The 10,397-nt window shown below is 38.6% G+C and overlaps 1 protein-coding gene across 1 annotated transcript in view; it reads right to left on the bottom strand.

Annotated features, from left to right (window-relative positions):
* The window catches only part of LOC126354318 (calpain-7-like), an 89,125-nt gene that overhangs the window by 28,684 nt on the left and 50,044 nt on the right, over positions 1-10,397 (bottom strand). The window contains exons 6-7 of the mRNA XM_050003874.1: positions 9,421-9,611; positions 3,329-3,556 (exon numbers count right to left, since the gene is read on the bottom strand). Coding sequence (XP_049859831.1) covers positions 3,329-3,556; positions 9,421-9,611 — 419 coding nt within the window. The remainder of the gene's footprint in view (positions 1-3,328; positions 3,557-9,420; positions 9,612-10,397) is intronic.

The following is a 10,397-nucleotide window of genomic DNA, read 5'->3' as shown; positions in this document are numbered from 1 at the left end:
ACTCTAAGCATTTATTTCTGGGTTAATGCAACTAAATGAGATAAAGAGTTTACTGTGAAAAACAAGGTCTACAAGTATTGGGTCTTATGTGGAGAGGTAACCTTTCTCCACTCATCCTTTTCATATGTTCATTCTAGGCTATCTTATTTCCCTGTATATTACTAAGGGTATTAAATATATTTAGTTCTTCCCTAACTTGTGAATTTCAAAATCTGTCAGCTCTTTTACACATTTTTCTACTCTCAGAAATTTCACCTCTGTTGCTTGTATGCAACTTCCTTGGCATTTATTTATAATCCACAACTCAATTCCATAAACAAGTACTGGAACTGCCATTGTCTTACAAAATTTGTGTGTTTTCCTTTAAAAGCCATTAATTTTGTCTTCTTTTCTGAAATTGTCAAATTATACTCTTCACATATATTACCTGGTAGCTGTATTTCCCTTTGTAGATCATCTTCATTCCCTGCCAGCAATGTGGTGTCACCTACATATAAAATGCAATTCAAGCAGGAATTTTTGTTAATCTATTCTCCCATTTAAAGCGTCCTTTCATTTCCAGATTGCATCATATAAATAACTGTTAAAAATGAGGATGCAATGCTACACACTGTCTAATTCCCTTGTTTGTAATTATAGGCTGTGTTAGAGTACCATTACAGTTGTGTGTTTGAACGAACTCTTTAAAACGTTTATTAGGTGTTGTGGATATCCTCGTTTCCTCATAAACCTCCAGAGTTTCCCTCTGTAAACATTATCAAATGCCTTTATAAAATCAGTAAATGCTAATGGTTTACCTAATTATACTCTCTTTTTTTATTATTTGCTTAATTATAAATAGTGCATCTGTTGTAGACCCGCCCATATAAAATCCTATTTGTTTTTAAATCTCAACCAGAAACTTTAACATCTTCTTTACTATTCCTGCACATACTTTTTATGTGGTCCCCCCCCCCCCCCCCCAACCCCCGCCTCCAAGCTGACTGTTCTTGCAATCATTGTGGACTCCTTTTTAAAACAATGGTATCATCTTTGCTTGTGACCATGCTTCTGGAAAATCTCTATTCTGCCAGTACATATTAAATTAATGTAGTAGTCCCTTGTGTAGTAGCATGTCTCTGTATTTCAGCAGGTCAATGTTTACACTATCCAAACCAGCAGCTTTTCTATTCAGTGTGGAACTGAGGGCTTCTCTTAGTTCACTCATACCATCTACTCACTGTATTTTAATTTCATCCTCTTTATTCTCTGTGGAGCATGTTGAATCATACCCCAAGATCTTGGGATGTGGTATCCATTTTGGTCGTTAAGTGTTATTTTACAAGCAACTTCTTTTTCTGTTTTGTTGATTTATAAGTTATCATTTGCCTTCCGAGAATACTGTCTTCTATTAGGCTTGCAATCCTATCCCAAGGTTCTTGATGAGCTCATTCCACTGCTTGATTTGTTGCATTTCTCTCTTGTTTGTAAATTTAAAGATTTTCCTCTGTTGGCTGTTTGAGATGCTTAAGATATGCATTTTGTTTTTTCTTGTAACTTTAATTTTGGTGTCAACATTTTTAACCCTTTCTTCCTTCTCATATTTTTCTTGTTTCATAAGGGTTCTCCATTATCTTTATTAACTGTAGTTGCTGTATCTATTTCAGATATCACCAAAGAGGGGCCAGAACCTGTGTCATATCCGCTGAACATTCTTACGTCCCTTACTTTGCCTTCCAGTTTTTTGTTTATAATAATGTAGTCAATAAGAGACTTAAATGTTTGAGCTGAAAGCGTACCACATAGAAATCTTTTTGGCATGCAAAAGTATTGGCTATTTTAGTTTGTTAACATGATTAGTCTAAGCACTATTCTACTTTTATTTATGATATTTTCTCCCATCATTCCTACGGTTTTGAGATAGCTTTATTCCTATCCTTGCATGTAATCCCTCATCAATACTATTTGATGTTTGTAATTATAATTGTCGAAAACTGATCGCAGTTGGTCACAGAAATCTAAACTCCTTTTCCTCCCTCCTCAGATGTATGAATTACAATGACAGTCAAGTTGTGTGTGTCTTCTTTGACAGTTAAAACTATAAATCTTTCACTGATATAACTATACCCCATAATTCTCTTTTACCATCTCTTATGTATGTAAATGACAATTATTTTGCTTGCTCTCTTTCCTGTTTTCCTGTTCCCTACAGAACATCAAATATTCTCTTACATACTTGCCACCTCATAGCTTCTACTTTTCTTCTGTTATGGAAGTCATATCTGGCTTGGTTTTATTTATAATTACTGCGAACTCTTCTTTGTTTACTAATCCTCTGCCATTCCATGCTGCTACCTTAATTGTATTAGCAATCCTTTTATTCTTAACCTTTCTCATGATCGGGTCATCATCAGCAAGTCTGACCTAGATTGAGGTTGTTTCGAGTACTAGTAGTAATTAGGAAAATTCACCTGGTTACCTTACAAAGTAATGCAAGTATAGTTGGATATGGAATTGCCACTTTGCAGCCTTCCAACCTGCTTGATTTCTTTTAAGAGTTTATTCACTCGGGTACGCTGGCTTATAACTGGAGATGACAGGAAAATGACATAGTAAGGAGAGGCTTAATATGGAAGAAAGGGACCAACAGGTCATTGTGGGGCACACTTTGTCTGGCTCTTTACCTTTGGCCTATCTGGCTTGGATGACCCTTCTGGTATCTAAGCTACCAATAGCAGAGTCCTCCAAATACAGAGCTTGTAGACCACCTCAATTGCACAAAGGCAGTATCCCCTGAGGAGATTCTTTTTTATCATAACTTTGAAAGCAGCTCAAAAACCTGGCTAAGAAAAACACAACTTGAGTAAAGAACGCAGAGCAGGTACTAATATGGAAGTACAAAATGCTACAGCATTTGAACGCCACTTAAATACAAATAAAACTTAGTTTTACTGGTATCTTATTTAAGTTGGGCACATCTGTTTTTGGCAGCAATACTGAATCTGGTGCATCTGTTACTCTACATTTCCACTAAACAAAACACACAACAGATCTAAAGTAAAGTAAGAAAACAGCATAGAAGTACTGTAACATCATATACAAATGAAATTCACATTGCATTTGTAGCTTTGGAGAGTAGGCATCACTGTCCATGGCAAGAAAGAAAACAGCTGAACTTTTATAATTATTGTATCCTATAAATATCCTTCCAATTTTCTAACAATGGAAACTCCAATTTTCTATTTTTTATTTGCAGGTGAGTATTTTACATCCATTCCTCTAAAGAGTGCTGTGCATTATCCTCCATTTTACAACCTATTAAATTTTCATTGCTTCTTCTTTAAGTTACCTTCACTTTCTTGGTGTCAAGTACCGCATAAGCGTGAGTGGGAACAAGTCCAGTGCGATCTGCCTCTGCATCTGACAACTCTCCAGTTGCCACAGTAACAAGTACATCACCCTTTGACATGCGAGTTAACAATTTATCAAATAGAGCATCACTGTTGAAATCAGGTTCACCAGGCCTGATAGCCACACGTTCAGGTATCCAGCCAGTCAGTGCATGTAAATCTATATTCTGAAACAGAATATCACAATGTGGTTGCAAGAAATTCTCTCATTTTTACAAATGTAATATGCAAATGAAACTTTTTAAAAGATTTTGTTGGTGATTTTGGATCAGATGCTAAAAGCCCAGTCATCACTGCCTAATGACATACAAAATGAAATGAGTGCCGTTAATGTACCTAAGATGTGCTAAATGTACCACTAAAAACTATTATCCGAAACTCTGAAAATGAGGAGAGGTACTGGTAGAACTGAAGCTGTGGAGTGGGTTGTCAGTCATGCTTGGGGAGTTCAGTCAATACAGCATGCTCATGAAAGACCTGTCAGTGGGTGGGAGTCTCAGTCGAGCAAACTGTTTTGATCTGTCAGCTAGTTTCAATCAGTAAAACATTTCATTTGCACTTTTATATTAATAGCAAAACACAAATCCCACTGACTCTCAACACTCTTACTATTAAATGTATATTTAAAAGAGGAACTGAAACTCACGTTTAAAATAACAATGCCGGTATATGTGGCTGGTTGATCCTGTGCAACCATCACGTTAGTTTAAAAAATTAAATGTTAAATTACAGAATACCTCTTATGCTAGAACAAAATTTTGTGCCACACTTACCACATTTTCACTTGAACTAAAGCATAAGGTGCCTAATAAGCTCAATTTTCTCCTATTTCTACAGATAAAACAAAGGATGCTACAAAACAGTACAATGTGAGTAGGACACTGCTGATTCTACCAGTATTTCGTCTTTGCAAGAGAAGTTCTCTTCAAAGGCAACAGAGAACATGGAAATGGATAAAGAGTTATGTTTCCCTTCTATAACATGCTGTGAGATGTTTTTGTGTACTACATTACATTTTCTAACAATGGAAACTCCAGGATGGAACGTAACAATATTATGAAAAGGATAGTTGCTACTCACTATATAGTGGAGATGCTTAGTCACAGACTGTCTTCAGATATCCTGGCACCAAGCACATTAACTCTTCCCTCTACTGCTTACATAGGTTGGAATTTATGTCTTAAATTATTTGCATCAGTTTACAAGGGGTGTCCATAAAATAAGGTTCCCCTTTTTTTTTCACAGTGTAAAACATGTTTATTCCACGAATGCTTACATTTTTGGAAAGTTCAGACTTTAACCTATTTTTCTACATAGTTGCCACTGAGGTCAATACATTTTTGCATCCAGTGAATGAGCTTTTGAAAGCCAGAGTCAAAAAATCTGCCGCCAAGCCGCGCAGGTACCTGAGAACTGCTTCTTCCAGCTCTTCTCTGTTACCAAAATGTGTTCCACCCAGATGTTTCTTCATGTCAGAGAAGATATGGTTGTCACTTGGGGCTAAGTCCAGGCTGTAGGGTGGGTGTTTGAAAATACCCCATCCAAATTTTGCAATGAGCTCATTGGTGGCTTTAGCAGTGTGTGGTCGAGCGTTATCCTGATGCAAATGCACCCTCCTTGGGCAGCATACCCCTCCTCTTGTTTTGAATTGCACAGCGCAATTTTTGTAGCGTCTCGCAGTACCCGGCAGCATTGATTGGTGTACCAGTGGGGAAGAACTCTCACAACAGTACCCCCTTCCTGGTCCAAAACACTGTTGCCATTACTTTGCCAACACTTTGCATTTGTTTGAATTTTCACTCGGCGACTCTAGGTGCTTCCATTGTTTGGACTGTTCTTTGGTTTGGAGTGTGCAGTAGTGCACCCAAGTCTCGTCTCCAGTGACGATGGAGTCAAGGTATTCCTCGTCATAGTTATGTGATCTTGAAGAAGTTCTTGGGCCGCTTCAACGCATTAATGTTTGTGGTCTTCAGTCAACATTCTTGGCACCCACCTTGCGCAAACCTTAGCATACCCTATTTGCTTCATCAAAATCTTGTCAACAGTGGTTTTTCTGACAACAGGGATCATTTCGGAGAGCTCAAAAACCATCACTCTTCAACCTGAGAGCACCACTGCCCACTTTTGCAATTGTTTCATCAGAAACAGATAGCCGTCTGGAACGCTCCTCATCATGGATGTCAGTTTGTCTGTTCTTGAGCACTCTGCACCATTTGTGCACATGCTGTATGCTCATACACTCGTCTCCACAGATTTTGCACAGCTGGGAATGGATTTCTGCCAGCGCAATGTTTTTTCCAGACAGGAAATGGATCACCGAGCGCAGCTCTCACCTGGTGGGCGAAGCAAGGGGGAGAACCATCACATATAGCTGCCAAGCCAAGGCTGAGCTTGGGAACCTTATTTTACAGACAACCCTCTTATTTGTGGCTATGTTTGGCGAACTGCTTGTATGCACTAAGGGAAAATAAGAGCTAAATAAAACTCATTCTTTGAGAACTTCGAGGACACCTACAGTTCTGCAAAACACACTGAGAAAACACTTGGGTGAGTCCGTGTTGGAAAAACAGTGAGGGAAAACAACAGAACAGTTTACAAGATCTTTCTGCTTGGACTAATTGTTTGAAGTAATTTTGAACCTACAATACTGACACAAACTTAATTTTTAAACAATGGAAACATTGCTGATAAACTTAATTTTTAGACATATATAACTATCACAAAATAAGCCAAAGCTTCATAGCAGCCCAAGAAGGGTTCTCGTTGAAGCCCTGTTTCACTAGTCATATTTGCTTCCTCTAGAAAATTCATATGAATTTATAGCTTCAGGTACATTGTGGTGCTACTATTCTACAGTTCAATGGTAACAGAAAGTTGTTTTTGAAGAGATGCTTTCACTTGAGTGGCAAGACTGACCCTGGCACAGAGGCTGGAAGGATACTCAGTACTGTATGTTCCTATGTCCAGTCTAATGCTCACATGACAGAGGGCACAAAAACAGTGTGTCAAAAAGGTATCATTGTTTTCTCCCTGAAGGTTAATTTGAACACAACAATGCTTTACTAGGCATGGTCCAATATGTATGACTCTGCCTTCCCATAAATATTGAGTGACTTATCCAATCAGTTTGTGTGTGTGTGTGTGTGTGTGTGTGTGTGTGTGTGTGTGTGTGTGTGTGTGTGTGTGTGGGCACGTGGGCATGTACACACCTGTAAAGGATGGGGGAGAGGGAAGGTGGGTACCATAGTTTAATCTTGATTGTGAACTTTGCTTTCCATGATACACCGATGTGCAAAACTTAAGGACGAAGGCAACTTACGCATGATGTTTCACTGCCAAGTAACATAGCTCAATGAAACTTGGACCATACATGGGAAGAACTGTTACAGTATAGCTCAGAAGGTAAATGAAATAAATACATATTGAGATAAACAGAATTGACACATTTATTCAAAGAAAACAATTACACTGACGTCACCATGATTTATGATGGTCCCATAGACATTAAAAACAGTGTGACAAGGTTCTAAATAGGGTGTGTTACCACCACAGACAGTAATGTATGCTCTGCAACAAGCTATTATTTTCTGGACGCAAAATTGGTAAGGAGTTATTGTGATAGAGCATTCCATTCCTCCACCAGCATGGCAGACAACTGCTGGATGGTCATTGGTGTATGTGAACATGCTGACTGCATTAAGTCTCCCCAACACATCCCACATGTGCTCAATAGAATTTAAGTCCATTCGCTGAATATCCTTTCATTCCAAGAGCACCTCCATCTGTGCTGTTCAATACAGTTTTACATTTTCATCCACAAAAATGAAGTCAAGGGAAAATGCACCACTTAAAAGATGCACATGGGGAAGGAGCATAGTGACTAGTTGACCAATGAGTATTAAGTGTCCAAACATTTGAAGATCAGTATGCCATGCAACATTATGCCTCCCCACACCATAATGCCTGAACTACCAAAACGATTATGTTCGACAATGCTCCTGTGTGATTACATGTTCCCACATCTTTCCATATGAGGGTACATCCAGAATTACTATTCAGACTGGATCTGCTCCCGTCCAAAAACAGCAAGTGAATAGATTCCTCCTTGTTCCAACTGCTATGCTCTTGGCACCATAGCTAATGATGTTGCTGATGTGCTGGTATCAACAGAACATAACATACTTGTTATTCAGCAAAGAGACCATCTCCAGCAGTCGGCATGCCGCTGTGGAACATGAGATTGTACACTTTGCAGTCCTGTTAATCGTGGTTGCAGCTGCAACTGCTGTTGGAAGTGGGTCTTTTCTTGTCTGCTACGCAAAAGTAGTGGTCATCTACTGCTGTAGTTAACTGTGGATGACCACGTCCTCTCCTGTGGACAGCAGTGTCTGTGGTTTGGAATGTTCCCTATCCATATGAAACTATGCTGTGAACTATATCAAACTCTTGGGTTACACTCACCAGACTTTGTTCTCCATCCAGTTTACCAATGATTGTTTCCCATATGAAGTCATCTGAATGTTGTCTCCTGGTCATGTTGTAATGGAGGATACCACTACAGTGCACTACATTGCTCACTGGTTGAAACAGACTGTCTTTTCCATTCCTTAAACGGCCTTGTGTTGTGGGGACAGGTCCATTTGGGGCTATAGTCATACTGACCTTAGGCCATGTGACATCCAACTTTCTGTGCATGAAGGGACACCTCTGGCAACATGCCCTTGCACTTTCAGTCAATATCTTATGTTACTTTATCTACTTCATTTCTGAGTTTTGCAGAGCAGTGTTTGGAGATTCAAACAGAGGAAATCACTTGTTTTGGGTGTTTGGCATTAGCTAATCATTTCCTCTTGATTCAGCATGATTATTGCATAACTTTCATATTACCATTTGCTTGAAACTTTCACATTCTCTTTAAGAGTTGCATTGCTCTGTTTGGGATTTTCTTTGCTTAAATATCTTAGTTAAATGATTAACAACAACAGAAATCCCTGAATGGAAAAATATGTGGAATAAGGGAAAGGAAAACACTCACCTCCTGCATTCCAATTCATGGTGCATAGAAACCCATAAGAGATATAGTAATCATACTAGTTTTCAGCCTCTTGCTCATACTCTAGTAACAGTAGATACATTCATAATGCAACCACACAAGACACCCAAATACACATTCCGGTGGTCGCAGCAAGTCTCAGTGGCACTGGAAGTAGGCCTTACTTATGTATTAGGTATTTTGTTGTTAGTCTAGGGTGACTGAAACTATGAAAGGTTGGTCGATTCATTGATTTGACAGAGGGGAACAAACAGCAAGGTCAGCAGTCCTGTCAGATTAGGTAAGGCTGGGGAAGGAAGTCAGCCATGCTCTTTCAAAAGAACCATCTCGGCATTTGCCTGAAATGATTTACAGAAATCACAAAAATTCTAAATCTGGATGGCCAGAAGTGGGCTTGAACAGTGATCCTCCCGAATGTGAGACTAATGTGCTAACCACTGTGGCACCTCGCTCAGTTAAACTCTAAAATGGTTAGGTTTCTTTGCTGGTCACTGGGCTAAAAGTTTAATCTGTGAACTTCTTGTATCGGTTTCACTGTGCTTCATTTTTATTAAACCTTCTCACAAAATCATAAAACCTGCCAGATGTGCATAAAAAATGCAGAAAGATGAAAGGGGTGAGGGGTGAGGGGGAGGGTGCAACTTTCAGAGTTCTACCAAGAGTGCAGGATTCACTACAAATACTCTAAGTTGAATTATAAAACACTGTAAATGGACATCATATATTTTTTTTTTACTTTCTATTAATTAATTTTTTTCTCTAATACATTATGTAATGTTGGCACTGAAAGCTCAGAATATATGTATTCAACTGTCTGAAACTCCATTTGCATCGATTCTATATTTTATTTTGGCACTTAGACCCATTTTGTCTATGTTAACATGTTTGAACTCAATTTATATCTATTTATTTTCAGGCTTTATAGTATCTGTCATTTATAACTACAACAATTATAAATTCAAATACACTGTTACTCACACTGTTTGATCCTGGGAAGTCATATCCGCCCATAACTTTCATGTAGGCTTTTTCCAGCAATGAAATCCATAACTCATTTTTGTTTGTTGAATATGAGCACAGCAGTTCTCCTCTTTTTCCCAGAGGAAGGTTATCATCAATAATGATTTTACGAGGGACTCCATTGATATGTAGCTTGATCATGTATTTACCTATGGACAATTTAAAAAAAAATTAAATATTTTTAAATATAAGATAGCAAGAGGCTTAGATTTAGAGATACACACAATCGGTGATAGGAAGAGCAGAGAGAGAGAGAGAGAGAGAGAGAGAGAGAGAGAGAGAGAGAGAGAGAGAGGGGCGGGGAGGGAGGGGCGAGTGTTTTCCAATCCATTCTGACTGTTCTGATAAGAAGGGAGTGACTGTACATTTCAGTATGCATCCCCGAGTCTATAATTTCACTGGTGCAATCCTTATGTATCTCCATATTGCAACACAGAAAAATAATGGAATTTTTAAGCAAAAGAAAAAGAGGCCATTGTTTGAGTATAATGTCCCTAATTACAATCTAGTGCTACACTTCTGATAAAAACTTGAACACATAACTTTTTTAAAAACTTCTGTGCGTTGTACAGATCATGGGAGGACATGGAACAGAGAGGTGAAGCAACTAACTGGGAGTGTAGACTAGTGTTCATAGTATCCTCAGAGCTATTGGTACAACATAGAGACCATCTCATTCATAGGGTGTCAATGTGTCAGCAGGGAAAGGTGTTGACTGCCTTTGGAAATGGAAAGGTCTTCCCAATAAGGAATTACTGGATTCTGTAAGTGCACCACCACAGTTTTATGACAGTGGCTGGTATTTTCAATAAGACTGTCCCATCATGCATGTACACAAAAGAAAATAATATTGTTTCAAGATAATGAGCTTGTGCTCACCCAGCTCACTGCCAAGAATCTGGAATATACAGCAGAAATTGTGACAGGAAGTCAAA

Source organism: Schistocerca gregaria, chromosome 3 (genome assembly GCF_023897955.1).
Source record: "Schistocerca gregaria isolate iqSchGreg1 chromosome 3, iqSchGreg1.2, whole genome shotgun sequence".
Taxonomy (NCBI): Eukaryota; Metazoa; Arthropoda; class Insecta; order Orthoptera; family Acrididae; genus Schistocerca; species Schistocerca gregaria.
The sequence above is the reverse complement of the archived record's forward strand: the minus strand, read 5'-3'. Positions and strand labels throughout refer to the sequence as shown.